At 52.5% G+C, this 17,313-nt stretch overlaps 2 protein-coding genes across 2 annotated transcripts; one reads left to right on the forward strand and one right to left on the reverse strand.

Annotated features, from left to right (window-relative positions):
* The first annotated feature begins 2,889 nt into the window (after nt 1–2,889).
* Nucleotides 2,890–8,673, forward strand: LOC147912739 (leukocyte immunoglobulin-like receptor subfamily B member 3). The gene is made up of 12 exons (XM_087421200.1): nt 2,890–2,964; nt 3,183–3,218; nt 3,389–3,676; nt 3,834–4,130; nt 4,355–4,636; nt 4,944–5,243; nt 5,824–5,871; nt 6,728–6,847; nt 7,347–7,389; nt 7,476–7,513; nt 7,732–7,784; nt 8,527–8,673. Exons 1-12 carry the CDS (start codon nt 2,916–2,918, stop codon nt 8,671–8,673), a joined length of 1,701 nt encoding a protein of 566 aa, XP_087277326.1. The 5' UTR covers nt 2,890–2,915.
* Nucleotides 8,674–9,946: 1,273 nt separating this feature from the next.
* Nucleotides 9,947–16,865, reverse strand: RPS9 (ribosomal protein S9). The gene is made up of 5 exons (XM_004439062.3): nt 16,795–16,865; nt 16,409–16,530; nt 16,057–16,179; nt 11,142–11,328; nt 9,947–10,205 (listed from the first exon to the last, which is right to left on the reverse strand). The coding sequence occupies exons 2-5, from the start codon at nt 16,503–16,505 to the stop codon at nt 10,028–10,030; spliced, it is 585 nt and encodes a 194-aa protein (XP_004439119.1). The 5' UTR covers nt 16,506–16,530; nt 16,795–16,865; the 3' UTR covers nt 9,947–10,027.
* Nucleotides 16,866–17,313: the final 448 nt, after the last annotated feature.

A 17,313-nucleotide genomic window follows, 5' to 3' on the forward strand; every position in this document is an offset into this window, starting at 1 on the left:
GCTTATCTTGGGCCGGCCCCGTGGCTTAGCAGTTAAGTGCATGTGCTCCGCTGCTGGCGGCCCAGGTTTGGGTCCCGGGCACGCACCAACACACCGCTTCTCCGGCCACGCTGAGGCCATGTCCCACATACAGCAACTAGAAGGATGTGCAGCTGTGACATACAACTATCTACTGGGGCTTTGGGGGAAAAATAAATAAATAAATAACATTATAAAAAATAATAATAATAAAGCTTATCTTCATTTGCTGAGCATCTTGGATGTGTAAATTTATGACTTTCAATAAATCTATGAAATGGTCAGCTATTTATTTCTTCAAATATTTTTTTTTCATAATATCAATCTCTTTGCTAGATCAATGATATAAATTGTCTTACAGATTTCTGAGTCTGTGTTCAATTTTTAAAATCTTTTTTCCCTCCAACCTGTGCTCTCACCCAGTGCCTGGAGAAAGAATTCACAGTATGAGATGAAGACTTCTGTCCAGGGGAGGAAGGGGCACTGAGGAGGCAGAAATGACTCAGAGGTTTTGAAGGAGGACAATGAAGAAAAAGATGGTGCTGACTTACAGAAACAAAGAAGTCAGTGAAGGGAAGTGTTTGTGGGGAAGAAAATCCACAATCCCAGATGAGAAGGGAGGGCCGTGCTTTCTTCTGAGAAATGGTGATCAGTCTTCTAAGCATCTCCCAAGCTTCCTTCTCCCCAGGGTCCTCCTCCCTGTGATGGCCCCACTGGCTCCTCCAGGCACCAAGCAGAGAGTGGAACAGCCCTCAGTTCCTCACTCTCTTGCCCTTCACATCCAATCATCAAATCCACACCACCATGCCCCCTGCGTCCTTATTAACAATATCCTGATCCATCACAAGACTCAGGCATCTCCCCTGTGTCATCACATCAGCCTCCTTCCTGGTCCTCCAATCCAGGTCCCCACTCCTTCCTCCAGTTCATTCCTCTCACTGCCTCCAAAGGACCCTCCTAATAACCCTGTCTGGTCTGATCCTGCCCTGCCCAAAATGCTTCCAACAGTTTCCATCTTCAAAAAAGATACAAGGTGCACCAACTGATGTTCAAGGCTGCCCATGATCAGGCCTGAGCTAAACTCACAGCCCCAGGAAACACAACTCTCCGCCTCAACCAAACTCATCACAGTTAACCACACACACTCCTCAACACACACACAAACTGAGCCACTTAACTATTCTGTGCCTTCCTCGGGCTCCCCCCTCAGCCAGTCTGAACCTAGCCAACTCCTTTCCAACCTGAGGGACCAAAAAGCCATCCTGTCTCATTCCACTCAACTGTAAATGTATTTTGTGTTATAGGTTTGTGTAAGGGTTATACGAGAAAACCACAGAAAAGACTTAAAATACTGATCAACATACCATCCAGGAGAGAGATGAATGTTGGAGTTTTATCAAACACATAGAGACAGAGATTGGATTAGTGGTTACCAGAGGGGAAGAGGGGAGGGAGCAGGGTGAAAGAGGTGATTAGGCACATGCGTGTGGTGATGGATTGTAATTAGTCTTTGGGTGGTGAACATGATGTAATCTACGCAGAAATAGAAGTATAATGATGTATGCCTGAAATTTATATAATGTTATAAACCAATGCTACCACAATAAAAAATAATGTTGGAGTTTTATTATTAATAGAGTTAATTATCAATAGTGGGGCTGGCCTGGCGGCGCAAGCAGTTAAGTGCGCGCGCTCTGCTGCGGTGGCCCGGGGTCCGCCGGTTCAGATCCCGGGCGCACGCTGACGCACTGCTTGTCAGGCCATGCTGTGGCGGTGTCCCATATAAAGTGGAGAAAGATGGGCACGGATGTTAGCCCAGGGCCAGTCTTCCTCAGCAAAAAAATGAGGAGGATTGGCAGATATTAGCATAGGGCTGACCTCCCCACCAAAAAAAAAAAAAAAAAAATTATCAATAGACCCTTCCTGCATTACATTTTCTACTTGGTGGTAGTTGTTTTAAAACAGAAATATGTGCATACTGTCTGTTACTTACAATCTTCCCATTGCCTTAAAGGGAAAATTCAAAATACCTTACACCTTGCATGGTGCTCAAGATCCTGTGTGACAAGGCCCAGGATTCTGATTGCTCTCAATTCTGAGAACAGCTCAGATCTTTCTGGGCAAGGATGGCCCACCGCCACCTCTGCGCTAACCTTGCTCATGCCTGGGGTCACTCCTCCCCCAAAAGATCCCTCACAGCCAGGACCTAGGTTGCCAGACATCTACCTGTTACTGAATCTCATGGTCCCCTCTTTTCTTTCTTCTGCCAACTTGCATTAAAACAAGACTGTAACTGAATTGTTGGCCACCTAAGTATTTGTGATGTCTGTCTTCATTCATCTGAGCCCCATGAGTCCAGGGAAAGACTCTGTCAGCTTCAGCAATGACTCTGCAGCTCCCGGCACCACGACTGGACATGGGAACTGCTCAGTAAATGCTGACTGACTGCCTGGCTGATGAAAGAAAGGAATTACACTGGCATTTACAGAAGCTCAGCAAAAGGAAGTGAGTTGCCCCAGGTCACAAATCCTCTATAAGAGGCAGAGTCCAAGCTGGAACAGAAATTGGGCTGATCCTCCCCCGCCCTCTCCAAGCCTCATGTTCCAAGACAACTGTCACTCTATGGATTTGGGTTTGGCATGAGTTGGACGCAGAGCGTGTGGGGTCTGGTGAGTCTCAGATCTGGTCTGGAAGCTCCCCAGACCTGCTGTCTCTTCAGAATCATCCTTCAGGCAGAGCAGAGTGAGGCCTTGGCAGCGGCTGTTCCCCTTCCTGTGAGACCACAGATGAGGAACTCATTCTGAGTCACGTGGAGCCTGGATCTTAGCACACCCGCTCTGTCTGTATGTCCTGCTGGGCTCTGTGGTCTTTATAAGTTGTCTGCACAGCTGGGGACCATGGGAAGCGGCACCAAGACACCTACTCTCACTGCCCTCCTCTGCCTTGGTGAGTTTTGGGCAAAGAAAGAGGGATAGTGTCTCCTCCCCTCTCAGGTCCTAGTCCCTGAGACCCCAGGACTCAGGAGCTCAGTGGGGGCAGAACTTCTGGGGGAAGGAGAGTGTACTCAGCCCCAGATCTGACCCCAGTGCTCAGGGGCCCAGACCAGGCCTGGATCTTCTATGTGTGGGTTGGGGGACACACTCTCACAGGGAACTCTCTTCCAGGGCTGAGTTGGGACCCGTGGAACAGGGTACAGGCGGGTAAGTTCTCCCCTACACCTCCTGCTTCAGACCAATGAAGCCCCTGTGCAGCTGTGGGGAGGTCAGAGGGTCTGGGCTGAGGCAACCAGTCTGGGAGGGGCCTGAGTGACAGCTGGGGAAGCTGAGGGGAGAAGGACTCCACTGACACTTCAGGTCTGATTGCTTTCCAGGAGTCCTCCCCAAACCCTCCATCTGGGCTAACCCAGGCCCCATCGTCACCAAGGAGAGCCCTGTGACCATCTGGTGTCAGGGGTCTCTGCAGGCTGATTTCTACCGTCTGTATGAAAAGAGGACCTCTACATACCAGGACACAGCGGCCCCATGGGACTACAGCAACAAGGCTGGTTTCTTCATTGAAGCTATGAGCGCACACACTGCAGGGTTGTATCAGTGTGCGTATCATACCAGCTGGAATGGCTGGTCAGAGCACAGTGACCCCCTGCCCCTGGTGGTGACAGGTAAGGGGGAGGAGCTTGTCCCCTCCCACTGTGGGCTCCTCCTCACAGGCAGAAGGGAATGGGGTATGGGCTCAGGGAACCCTAGTCCTCACAATCCACACCTGGGGTATGTGGGCTGATGGTCCCCCTTTAACATAGCTCCCTCCTTCTCCCTCAGGAGTGTACAGTGCACCATCTCTCTCAGCCCACCCAGGCCCTGTGGTGGCATCAGGAGGGAACGTGTCCCTCTCCTGTAGCTCACAGTTCACATTCGGCACTTTCCATCTGCTGAAAGGAGGAGCTGACCCACCCAGACACATGGAATCGAGGAGCTTTCGTAGGAGGTGGCAGGCTGTCTTCCCTGTGGGCCCCATGAACACCTCCCATGGGGGGACCTACAGATGCTATGGTTCTCCCAGCTCCTACCCCTATGTGTGGTCATTCCCCAGCGACCCTCTGCATCTCGAGGTCACAGGTGAGGGCTGCCGCTGACCCATCCCTTTCCTGGTACCCCAAAATGACTGACGTAAGCCTTGTGACCAGCGGAGTTCTGTGGGTGATGGGGTGGGGACATGGCCTCCTGGGGCCTGAACCACAGAGCAGGAGATTTGGGGAGGGATCAGTGAGAACTCGCACTGCAGGCCCAGTGGGCAATGTGGGGTGTGCATCCCCTTCAAGGCCACTGTCCCTTCTCTCCAGGCGTGTACAGGGAGCCCTCTCTCACAGCCCAACCGGGCTCGCTGGTGCTCTCTGGAGACAACCTGACCCTCCAGTGTCACTCAGAGGCCGGCTTTGACAGATTTGCTCTGAGCAAGGACGAGGGGCTCACACCCCCACAGCGTCTTCATGGGCAGCACAGCCCTGACTTCCCCCTGGGCCATGTGGACCGCACCCACGGGGGCCAGTACAGGTGCTACGGTGGACACAACCTCTCCTATGCATGGTCGGCCCCCAGTGCCCCCCTGGACATCCTGATCGCGGGTGAGGAGCCCCATGTCCTGACTGTCTGCTCAGGGCACTCGGCCGAGGGTCACCCCAGGTAGTGATGGGGTCCAGTGAGAGTGTCCTGGAGCAGAGGCTGAGATGGGGCAGTGGTCTAGGCAGAAGGAGTGAGAAAGGGGGAGTGAGTGGCAAGGAGATAAAAGACACCCACCCAGAGGGACTGAGAGGAGCTCAGAGGGGATCACAGACAGAGTCCCTGGAGAAAGGACAATAGTCCCTCAGCTCAGTCAAGGGCGTGTGGGGAGAGGGCAGCTCTCTACACAACACAACCTTCCTCCCCGCCCAGGAATTTACAAGAAACCCTCCCTCTCAGCCCAGCTGGGGCCCTCAGTGTCCTGGGGAGAGAATGTGACCCTGCAGTGTCGCTCTGAGATCTGGTTGGATACCTTCCATCTGTGCAAGGAGGGGGCACTTGCTCCTCCCCAGCACCTTCGTCTGCAGGACATGGCTGCACCCTTTCAGGCCAACTTCACCATCAGTCCTGTGACCTCAGACCACGAGGGAACCTACAGGTGCTACGGTTCAAAAAGCACCTCCCCCTACCTGTTGTCACTCCCCAGTGACCCCCTGGAACTCCGGGTCTCAGGTGAGGAGCTCCAGTCATGCCCCTTGTGTCCTCATGGTCAGTTCAGGGTCTCGTCCCCAGGGGAGCTCTGGGCTGGGATGGGAATAAGAGGGTCACAGAAGGTGAGTCAGCCAGAGGGGTATCTCACCTCTCAGAGGGATGGAAAAAGCCAGAGCAACTCCCATCCCAGCCTCATCCTCATCCTCATCCCTGAGGTCCAGATACATTTGTGGTGAGTGGAGGAGGCTAGAGAAGACTGAGGGCCGACCAAAAGGAGAAAAGACCAGGGGCACCCCGTCCTGATCCTCCTCCTTGCTCCAGGCCTAATAGCCCCTCACCCAGAGATAAAAAAGTTGGTGACTACCAGAGGCTCAATACCCAGAGGGACCATGATGACTTGCTTTGGCATGGCTTGTCCCCTGGGGGGCTGAGGAGTCAGGCAGAGATGCTGGGGGCCACAGAGCTCCAAGAACTCTGAGGCTGGACAGACGGCAGGTGAGGCAGTCGTGGCAGAGGGAGATCTTGCGGGTCAGCCTGGGGGATTGGCGTTTGGGCTGAAGTGGGGAGAACCAGCCCCCACATCTCCTATCCTGATCCCCAGGAGGCACTGAGGATGGACTCTCCTCCACGGAGTCAGGCCCACAGTGGGGTAAGTGAGGGTCTCTGTGGGGAGGTGGTGGGTGGGAGGAGCTCAGGTCTGGTCTTGGCTCAGCCCCTTCCTGAGATGGTGACCTGAGAAAAGTTCACCTTCTCACGGGGACCAATTTCTCCGATTGCACAGTCCGAGAAGGCTGCTTGGACACTGTGTGGGGACACAGTCTGAGCTCTCCTCCATAAGCTCAGGAGCACTCAGCCCTCCCAGGAGCAGCCATCGGGTTAGGGAAGGAACACCCCCGAGTTCAAACCCCAACTCTGCTACTTCCCATCTGTGGATCTTGGACACATCATGCTCCTCTCTGAGTCCTAGGTTCCTCTCTGCACAACAAGCCTCCCGCCACCTCCCTCAGGGTGAAAGCCCTCAGCCTTTGGCCTGGCCCTGTTAGAGCTCAGGAAGGACAGAGCCCTCCCTCCTGCCCTTCCCAGATAACACAGTCCACGTGCACAAAGGCCCCACATGGGGGTGCCAGCCCTCTGCAGAGTGGGAGACAGACCTGAGCTGGGAGAGGGGTAACAGGGGGAGATTGGGTTTGGTGGACAGGTCTCTGCACTGGTGTTCTCCCTGGAGGGTAAGGGCATAGCATAAAAAAAAAAAAAACTAAAAAAAAAAACCCAAGGGAACCCACAGCCCTGGGTTCCAGTCCCAGCGCTGCAACTTCAGGCTGAGTGACACATGATTTACCTCCCTGTGCCTGTTTCCTCATCTGTAAAGTAGATGGTTTACAGATGCTGCATGACTGTTATGAGGGTTAGAGATGAATGCACAGACCCCACCACATGTGTGGCACACAGTAGGTGCTCAATTAAATGCCATCATTGGCTCATGCATGTCATCACTCGTGCCCAAGGTCTCAAGTGGTACCTGAAAGCTCTGATCGGGGTCTCGGTGGCCTTCGTCCTGCTGCTCTCCCTCCTCCTCCTCCTCCTCCTCCTCTTCCGACACCGGCGTCAGGGCAAACACAGGTCGGGTGAGTAAGAAACGGTGACCCCCGTCACAGGAGGAGGTGGGCTTAGGGCACCACCCCAAGGGAAACCGAACAGATGGGAAGGTCAGTTTAAAAATACTTCTCCTGGGCCGGCCCCGTGGCTTAGCGGTTAAGTGTGCACGCTCCGCTGCTGGCGGCCCGGGTTCGGATCCTGAGCGCGCACCCACACACCACTTCTCCAGCCATGCTGAGGCCGTGTCCCACACAGCAACTAGAAGGATGTGCAACTATGACATACAACTATCTACTGGGGCTTTGGGGAGAAAAAGGGAAAAAAAAAGGAGGAGGATTGGCAATAGATGTTAGCTCAGGGCCAGGCTTGCTCAGCAAGAGGAGGATTGGCATGGGTGTTAGCTCAGGGCTGATCTTCCTCAAACAAAAAAAAAAAATCTGTTCAGTTCTTAGATCCTCTGCAGATCTTAATGCAGCCCTAGGGGAGGGTTCTAGGGTGGGTTGGAGGCTGATTTCCAACTTCCTGCAGTGGCTGCAGCGACACTGCCTGTGGACAGAGGCCTGCAGAAGAGGTAAGATGTCACCCAGAGACCCCCAGACTCCCACCCCCACCCGGGGCTCCCCCACTGCCCCCTAACACTCCTGTCTCCTCCCCCAGCTCCCGCCCAGCTGCTGACGTCCAGGAGGAGAACTTGTGTAAGGGGATGTCCTCTGGGAGGGGACGGGCCCAGAGAACATGGGTGGGCAGTGGAGACTGGGGATTGGCTGGAGATGGTTCTGGGCTTGGGGTGAGAGAGCAGGAACCTGATCCTACGCGGCCTTAGTCAAGTCACGGACCATCTCTGGGCCTATACCATGTGAGATCTCAGGGACTCTTGGCAAGAGACGGGACCTCCTTATTCTGTCCCCACCAGATGCTGTCATACAAGACACACAGCCGGAGGAGGACAGACAGCTGGACAGTCAGGTGAGCTTCCTCTAGTCGTAACCAAGGCACCTACACATCTCCTTGTTCACACCTTAAACCCAGTGGAGACTTCTCCCTCATACCACTCAACTCTTGGCAGCCTCCCTTCTGGAAGCACGCCACTCTGGGCTGCTGCAACCCCATGCTCTCCTTGGCCACCTGTGCAGGCCTCCTCTGACCTTTGAGCTCAGGTGGAGCTGGCAGGACGAGGGTTAGGGCTGAACAGTCTGTGCCCTGCACAAAGGGGCTGAAATCCAAGCCCTGGGCCTTTTAAATTTGCATCAAGGGTCCTATAGCCCAGCTCAGCCCTCGGCTGTCTGTTCATTCTTTCCTGTCTGTCCCACAGTTGTGTCAAACCCAACATCACATAGGTGAGGTCAGCTCCGAACACCACAGCAGGCTCACTCAGCTCACCCCAGTGAATAGATCTAACTCCCTTGTAGTGATGCTTGAGGTCTGACTGTCCCTCCATGTTGATGGCTCCATGGCCAATTCCTACCTCCAGTCAGGACCTCTCCCCAGCACCACACGCACACCTCCAACCGCCACCACAGGCATTCCAACTTCACATCCCTCCTCTCCCAGACCCCCAAAGATAGACTGAAGGAGGGCAAGGGTAGAATCAAAGAGGCCCACCCCCATCTCTAGCAGAGGCCTGACGATGAAGACCTCCAGGGAGTGCATCTTTTCTTCCCAGCTCCCCCCACCCCAACCATGTGCCATCCCTCTCACCCAACTCCAGACTGTGACATCTGAAGACACTCAAGATGTAACCTATGCCCAGCTGAACCACTTGACCCTCAGACGGGCGACAACTGCACCCCCTTCCTCCCTGTCAAGGGAGCCCCCTGAAGAGCTCACCACGTATGCTGCTCTGGCCATCCACTAGCCCAGGACAAGACCCAGACCCCTCACTCCCAAGAGGGGGCCTGCAGAGATCCCAGAAGGCACCGGAGCTGCCCCCATGGACACCCAGCCAATGAACTCCTGCCAGCCTGGAGACTTGGTATGGACCATGAGGAGCTTGACACCTTGCTGCCAGGGACTCCACCATTACAAAGCTGATCTTACAGCCCCTACTAAGGGACCCCACGGACTGCAGGGATCCCATGGAACTGCTCAAGGCCATAGTCACACAAGAGGCAACCTCGGGGTGACAGGAGGCGGGAGAGCCTACTGCCCAGCCCACCAGCTGCAAGGACTTGGATTCTAATGCAGGCTTCACAGCAATTTGGCAATGTCAAGGGATCCTGAGTGCCTCTGAAGCTGGACACCTAACTAACCTGAGCCCAAAAGTCCCCATACAGGGACCAACCATACCATGCAGGGTGGCTGCAATTGCTAAGGGGTTGCTCAATTTCAAGTGGTGCACATTTCCTGAGACCAAGCCCCTTCCTGACACTTCTCAACAAGGTAGAGAAAAGGGAAGCTGCTCCCTCCTGACCATGTCTGCAGAAACTCCAAATGCAGGGGGAGGGGAGCAGGTGCAGGGAGGCTTAGGCGGCCCTTCCCACCGGCCACTAATCAGGACTTACATTTCCCACTTCACTGCACCCATATCTTAAGACATAACACCAGGAACTTGCCCATCAACCACACCGTAACAAGCTTTGAAATCAGCTTGCAGGTTTTGTCAAGTGCTCCGGACCAAAAATGCAATTCAAGTAGTTCATCACCACCAACTCCTCTGTGGTGGGCTTTCCTTGATGGAATCAGCTCTCAGCCCCCGGCCACCACCCTACCAACTTCTCTTACCATGGGTAGGGTTAAAGGGCTGGAAATCCAGGCTGACCCTACCTCCACTTGCTTCCTCTGTCTGAAAATGACTCCTCCCCACCCCCATGTGCCAATAGCCAGCTTCGAGAATTTCCTTCTGGTTTGACTCAGATTTTTCCCCTAAACTTCTCCTGGCTGTGATTATGAAGTGGCACGTAAAGACGCTTTTTTATTCACTACTGTAGCCCTCCCCCAAAGGGACAAGGAGCACCATGTAGTAGGCAGTCACAAGTGCCTGAGCACACAGGCTAGCTAGGCCCTGGTATGCAGGAGGCGGCGCCTGGAAGGGGTGACCAGGCTCCAGGTAACCTGGTCAAGGACCCAGCCTGAACTGCTTCCCACCAGAGGGCTGTGTTCCAACAGAAAGGGACAGACGCCAATAAACACCAGGTCCAAAGTGTTGACCTTGTTTTATTATCTGCCGGGAAAACCAAACACTCCACCAGCCCAGGAGGGGATGGGTCAGCTTAATCCTCCTCCTCATCATCGCCAGCTCCAGCCCCACCCTGACCCTTCTTGGCATTCTTCCTCTTCACACGGCCTGGGCGGCCACCCCCATATGGAGAGCGCAGAGAGAAGTCGATGTGCTTCTGGGAGTCCAGGCGGACGATGAAGGACGGGATGTTCACCACCTGCTTGCGGACCCTGGGGGCGGGGGTGGGGGACAGGTGAAGGGGACCGGGGGAAAGAGGACCCCACCCCAAGACGCCTCTCCTCTACACTGGTGTTCCAGCTGCACTGACACGGCAATGCTGAGGGGCATTCCTGATCCTAAGGAACTCCTGTGGTGTTAGGGAGAGCTTTACTTTAGGGCATCTTCTAACTCGCACAAATGCTTTGAGACAAGTTTTTCATGCACATTTTACAGAAGGGGAGAGAAATTCAGAAGCAGCCCACAGGAGACTACAAATCAGCGTGTAAACCTAAACTCAGGGGTCACAGGGCTAGTGAAGGGCTGAGGCAGAAAATCAGTGTGCAAATATCCTTGCCCAGTTGCTGAAGCTTCCCCCAAATGGTGCCCATTTTACAGAAAGAGCAAGTTAAATACCCAAAGACCCATTTGCCCTCTGGTCTTCTCATTGCCACCCTGACCAGCCCGACTCCTCCTGCAGTCCCTGGCATTTGAGCATCAGACCCTGCACTGACTGTGATGATTGAATCTGCCAAGTTAACACCAACAACGTGCAAGAATGCACTAATAACCAGGGTCTGGAATGACTTCACAAGCGGGCCCAGTGGACAGCTGAACCCACACAAGCCAGCTGAAGGCCAATGACCTCTCTCTCAACTGGCAACACCAGAGCTGTTACCTGTCCAGCTGCCTGCATGCCTGGTAGAAGCCTTCGCAAGGTGTACGGCTCAAGCCGCAGTGACCCTTGCGCTGGGCTATAGGGGGAGTGAGGCTGCCCCCAGCTCCCCCACAAGCTGTTTGCACGGGGTCAATGTGTACCCTCAAGGTGAGCTCACACCTTTGTCACCTCCTAGGGCTGCACAGAAGATAGGGAAGAGCAGGCTTAGTGAGGGGAACCATGAGACGGGATGGGGTGGGGGAGGACTCAAGGAGCCCACCAGAGGCGGTACCTGATATGGCGCTGGCGGATCAGCACGCGGGCGTGGTGGATCGACTTGGCCAAGCCCAGCTTGAAGACCTGGGTCTGCAGGCGCCTCTCCAAGAAATCCTCTATCTTCAGACCCAGGATGTAATCCAGCTTCATCTTGCCCTCGTCCAGCACCCCGATGCGGACTAGTCGCCGCAGCAGGGCGTTGCCTGATAAGAGGGAAAGGAAGCACTGATTCAGGGCTCTGGTTGACCTCAGACTTCTTGGGTTCAAATCCTCCACTTCTTAGTTCTGAATCATGGTGGTGGGACGTAGGTGGGTAATTATTTTTTTGTGTGTGTGAGGAAGATCAGCCCTGAGCTAACATCCGTTGCCAATCCTCCTCCTGTTGCTGAGGAAGACTAGCCCCGGGCTAACATCCGTGCCCATCCTCCTCCACTTTACATGGGACACTGCCACAGCATGGCCTGACAAGCGGTGCGTCAGTGTGCGCCCCGGATCTGAACCTGCGAACCCCAGGTCACCAAAGCAGAGCACGCATACTTAACCGTTAGGCCACCAGGCCGGCCCCCAGAGCAAATTCTGATCCACAATCAATGTACCAGCCACTGTGTGACTCGTGTAATCCTCACACACCCTAAAGCAGGTTACTATGACTATATCCACCTTACCATGGAGGGCAGATGACTACATACACTGGGAAGGAGACCTTCCCTCAGAGTTGATAGGAATAAATGAGATAAACCCCCTTAAAAGGACTTGACATTGGGCTGAAAAAAGTCTACGACTGGGCATGCTTAAGCTGAGTATACGTCATTTATTTAATAATTTCATCTGTGAGAGCTTCCATTAAAAAAAGATAGTGTGTTATATAATCTAACAATGCATGGCATAAGTAATCCAGCAGATGTCAGCTTCCACCTTTTTTCCAACAACCCCAGGCTCAGGAGGCCTTGCCCACGGCTCCTGACCACTACTCTGGACTGCCCCTGGGATGGTAGGGACAAACCCCTTCCCCCAGGCTCATTGTGCTCCTCATCTCCACAGAGGCTTACAGCTAATTAACACCTTGACACTGGGGTAAAAGCCCAAAACTTTTTTCCTTAGAAAGGATTATTTTCACTTTTTATGAAGTGTCTTACTATCTTCAGTTACAGCAAAACAAAATTCAAGCAAGCTCCATAAACGATAGACCCGCATAACTGGGCACACTTCCAACATTCCTGGCAGGGTGACCCTCCAGGGAAAGCGTGAAAGAAAGCCGACTGCCTTTGTGAAGACAAAGTCTTCTAGCATAGTTAAGGGGAAGGAGGAAGATAGAATCAAAATGGAGACACACACTACACCTTTCCCAACACCCCAAGTCACAACACGGCTCCATTTTTTCACTAATGAATCCTGAACAGAAGACAACGATATTCAAATTATTAATACAAAACTATATCCAAAGGTAAATAAAAGTGAGTTTGGGATTACCTACCAGTTTGGACACATCATGTCTTTTTGTCCTTACGTTAGAAAATGGAAATTTTACAATAATTCAAAGTTTAAAATCTGTGAGAGACTTTCGGTAAAATAAAACCACTATTATTAAAAAACAAAAAGTATTTCACATTTACTATTACCCATCTACATCCTTAAAAAAGAACAATGGGGTAGGGTCAACCATTCCATCAATGCAGTAAAAATCGTATTAGGTATGAAGAAAAGAATAATTTTTAATGCACTGATAAAGTTAGCATCTTCAACAGGAGCATGTCCAATAACTGAAAACGGTTACGTGGACTCCACTTGGACAAAGCACAAACAATCACAACATTTTACAAATGTAAACCAGTGGCCACCTCCATGGCAAAGGGCCCCTGGTCATCATGGCATTAGGCAAGCATTACAGTGCCTTAAGTTTCTGATCTGAAAAATGGATATACTTGTCTTTAAGCTGCTAAGGATGGAGCTCATATCTCTGAGGGCCTGAATGAACCGCCAGCAAAATGTTGGCTGCCAGTGAGAGTTCAAGTCTTTTCAACAGTTGAGACTCAGAGAACCTTTAGTCACACACCTTGGTGGGAAAGGTTAGATCTGAATTAAGGCTGGGCTGTACCAGAGGCAGAGCTCACAGACGACCCCTTCCTGTCCCGTGGCTAAATGGCTTCACTTACTAGAAAGTGTACTAGCTAAGGTGCTGTCTTCCCCTTGCAACTTCCACTTCTGCCCTGGAAAACCACAAATCCCTGGACATCTGCTGCTCAAGCCTGCTTGTGTCATCTCTTTCCCACAAGACTGTGTATCATCTAACCACAGACTTGAACAAGTTTCATTGTGATTAGCTCTATCTTCAGGAAGTCCTCCCTGAGACCAGAACCAGCAGTGGCCTGCTCCCCAGACTCGGGGATAAAGTCCCATCCAAAAACAGCATCCATGGGGGAGGAGATTCTGAGATTGTCAAAGGGGTTTATGAACAAAAGGATAAAAAGGAAAATCTCTAACATTCATGACGCTAGGACAGATCTAAGTGGGATAAATTTGTGATGGCTAAACAAGCCCCAAGCCTTTCTCAACCTCTAATGTAGATGGACCACTCATGCTTAACAGGGCTCAGGTGTACAAGAACTTCCTTCCTCAGTCAAAGGTTGAGAGAAAAAGCACACTAGTGATTCACCTGACTGAAAATTAAAAGACAGGATGGGGCCAGCCCTGTGGCGTAGTGGTTAAGTGCACACACTCCGCTGCTGGTGCCCCGGGTTCGGATCCTGGGCGCACAGCGACCCACCACTTGTCAGGCCGTGCTGTGGCGGCGTCCCATATACAGTGGAGGAAGATGGACACAGATGTTAGCCCAGGGCCAGTCTTCCTCAGCAAAGAGAGGATTGGCATGGATGTTATTAGCTCAGGGCTGATCTTCCTCACAAAAAAAAAAAAAAAAGAAAGAAAGAAAATTAAGACAGGTGCCTAAGGAAGCCTGGCCTCCTGATTCCCAGCCCCTCTTGCTTTTCACCCTAAATCAAGACTCCCTAAGCACAGGCCAAAAGCAGTCATCTCAAGATGACAGCTGTGAGGTGGCATATTTTACAGGCACTAAAAACAAGTTGCAGACACTTTAAGTGAATCAACTGCATAGTGTGTAAATTTTATCCCAATAAAAGCTGTTTAAAAAGCAAACAAGTTACAGAACCATCTACAGCCAGACTTCATATCTGTTTGCACCACCAAGAGCACACATACCTCTTCCACACCCAGGATACACTCACCAAGTGAGGGAACTGATTAGTTTACTTCTTACGCTTAGAGACCGTGTCAACTTCTGGTTACGTTCCCTAAGTTTCCTCTAAAATCATCTCATTCCAGGGGCCAGCCCGGTGGCACACGTGGTTAAGTGCGCGCGCTGCACTGCGGCAGCCTGGGGTTCGCCAGTTCAGATCCCGGGCGCGCACTGACGCACCGCTTGTTAAGCCATGCTGCCGCGGCGTCCCATATAAAGTAAAGGAAGATGGGCACGGATGTTAGCCCAGGGCCAGTCTTCCTCAGCAAAAAAAAAAAAAAAAAAAAAAAAGAGGAGGATTGGCATTGGATGTTAGCTCAGGGCTGGTCCTCCTCACAAAAAAAATAAAATCGTCTCATTCCACCCCTATCGCCGAGTTCACCTGGACTCTGGAGCCTGCCCGCCAGTCCCACTGAGAGGGAGGCCTCTCTGACCATTTGCTCATCTGTAACATAGTAATATCAACAGCTACCCCTACAAGGCTGTCATACAAGCTAAGAAATGTACAAGAGCTTAGAAAAAGGCACTTAGCAAGTCCTTATAAAATATAAGCTATTTTAATAGTACTGCCATCTCACAACCTGACACATACTATTAAAATTAGGGTGTGGTCATCTTAATCTTTGCTCTGGAAAGCCCTCCATTAACTCCCCATCTCATAGGCCGGCCCCGTGGCTTAGCGGTTAAGTGCGCTCGCTCCGCTACTGGCGACACAGGTTCGGATCCCGGGTGCGCCCTGACACACCACTTCTCCGGCCATGCTGAGGCCGAGTCCCACATACAGCAACTAGAAGGATGTGCAACTATGTCATACAACTATCTACTGGGCTTCGGGGAGAAAAAAAGGAAAAACATAAAGTGGTCAATTTTGTTACGTAATATATATCTTACCACAACTTTTCTTAACATCTTAAGTTCTTCTAGGATTTGCATCCCCTCCCAGTGTCATCACCTGAAATGTCCTTCCCTGAGACATCCACAGGTCCTCTCCAGTTCAGGCCTTTGCAGATGTCACCTAAACGTTCCTGACCAGCTTATGAAAGCAGGCAAATGTACACACCCAAGCCCCTACTACCACCAGACACTTCAGATATTTCAGTTTCCAGCACTTTCCAACAGGATACTCAAGGAGGACAATTGTTTTGCTACATTATACACAGCTACAGCCAGGTGCCCAAGCTTGACTGGCATCATGAATTCTAACTCTAATCAAGAATCAATTTAGGGCCAGCCTAGTGGCACAAGCGGTTAAGTGCGCGTGCTCTGCTGCGGCGGCCCGGGGTTCGCAGGTTCGGATCCCAGGAGCACAGTGACACACCGCTTGGTAAGCCATGCTGTGCCAGCGTCCCACATAAAGTAGAGGAAGATAGGCACAGATGTTAGCTCAGGGCCACTCTTCCTCAAGAAAAAAAAGAGGATTGGCATCGGATGTTAGCTCAGGACTAGTCCTCCTCACAAAAAAAAAAAAAAAAAATATCAATTTAAGCTCCAAGGTCACACACATAAGGAACGAGACAGGGAGCTGGATCCAGGCCCACCTTTCCCACCTCACGATTCCCATTAAACTCCAAGTTTAAAAGCTGGCTCCCCCTGTTCAACCTAACAGCTCTGGTCAGTGGCCTGGAGGGCCTAGAACCACGGCAGCACCTCGCCCCTTTCCCCTGGGCTCCACACACACCTTCAAACAGACGCCGCGGGTCTTTCTCGTCCAGCGTCAGCAGCTCCCGGGCGGCCTTGCGGATCTTGGCCAGGGTGAATTTGACCCTCCAGACCTCACGTTTGTTCCGGAGCCCATACTCGCCTGCAAAGAAGGGGGAGTTGGCGGGAGAACAGGCTCAGTCCCACGGACGCGAGCACCAGCTGGACTGGGGGCCTCGGGATGCAGAAAATCTTCCTAAACCACGAACGGTCCTGAATTTGGGGACAAGGGAGGGGGACACACCAGAGGACCGGAACAGAACGAGCACGTGCGCGGCCTCACCCACGTGCTAGCCTTCCCCCGACCCCGCACCTCTGAAATGTCCACTCACCGATCAGTTTCAGCTCTTGGTCGAGGCGGGATTTCTCGAAGGGTCTCCGCGGGGTCACATAGGTTTTCCGACAAACCCAGCTGCGGGCCACCGGCATGTTAGCGCCTCTTGCCCGTCTGCGCCTGCGCGGGAAGGAATGCCGACCATGAGAGCCCCCGGCGGCGCCTGCGCAGTCCCACAGCTACGGTGGAACCTCGTGGCGCCCAGAGAACATCTCGCGAGAACCGTCCCCGGAGCTTTTCTAACCAGTACAAGCCAACTACCTTGTTGCAGCCTCGTCCAACCACCTTCATCTCACCCCCAACCTCCTTGCCATACTCATTAAAGCTAGCAAGACCCGCGCGACCGTACAAGCCACCCGCCGACTACAAAGCAAAGCGCCTCACCTCACTAACCACAGACCCCAGTAACTGAAAGAGAGAACCGCGTGCGTCCCGGCCGCGCTCTTATAGCAACGCCGCCGTGTCGTGACGTCATCACGCACGGCGAACACCTGCACCAATCAGAAGAGTCGTTAACGGGCGGAATAGCAGTCGAGACGAGAAGTTGGGCCAGAGTGGCGTGGTAAGCTGGGAGGACCAAGTCTCTTCCTGACCAGGGGTCGTGAGAAGTGAAGACCCTCCTCTGCCCTAGGGCGGTGGCTTAGTCCCGGCAACTAGCCTCTGAGTCTGGTATGATGTGGGAGTAGTTAGAAGACTCTCTAGACCTCAGCCTTCTCCCCCTCTGTGAAAAGACCTCCCAGAGGGTTGGAGCTTCGCGAACTCAAAGCTCCTTCCAGGAGATGCTCGTTAATTCCCTGAATAATGAAAAAGTCATAATCCCTGTCAGAATCATGTCAACCCGAAGCACAGACAAAAGCCTGCCTGCCCTTTTGCACGCTGGCTCCAAACCTGTCTGCGGGGTGA

This window comes from Ceratotherium simum, chromosome 33 (assembly GCF_057802395.1).
Source record: "Ceratotherium simum simum isolate JZ-2026a chromosome 33, ASM5780239v1, whole genome shotgun sequence".
Taxonomy (NCBI): domain Eukaryota; kingdom Metazoa; phylum Chordata; class Mammalia; order Perissodactyla; family Rhinocerotidae; genus Ceratotherium; species Ceratotherium simum.

Bases quoted from the DNA above. Each gene is read 5' to 3' on its own strand.
- RPS9 (XM_004439062.3), bottom strand. From the start codon at position 16,505: ATGCCGGTGGCCCGCAGCTGGGTTTGTCGGAAAACCTATGTGACCCCG. The intron at 16,180-16,408 runs GTGAGTGGACAT...CCTTCTTTGCAG, and splicing joins CCAAGAGCTGAAACTGATCG to GCGAGTATGGGCTCCGGAAC. The intron at 10,206-11,141 runs GTACCGCCTCTG...CCCCGCCCCCAG, and splicing joins ATCCGCCAGCGCCATATCAG to GGTCCGCAAGCAGGTGGTGA.
- LOC147912739 (XM_087421200.1), top strand. From the start codon at position 2,916: ATGGGAAGCGGCACCAAGACACCTACTCTCACTGCCCTCCTCTGCCTT. The intron at 3,677-3,833 runs GTAAGGGGGAGG...CTTCTCCCTCAG, and splicing joins CCTGCCCCTGGTGGTGACAG to GAGTGTACAGTGCACCATCT. The intron at 5,244-5,823 runs GTGAGGAGCTCC...CCTGATCCCCAG, and splicing joins CCTGGAACTCCGGGTCTCAG to GAGGCACTGAGGATGGACTC.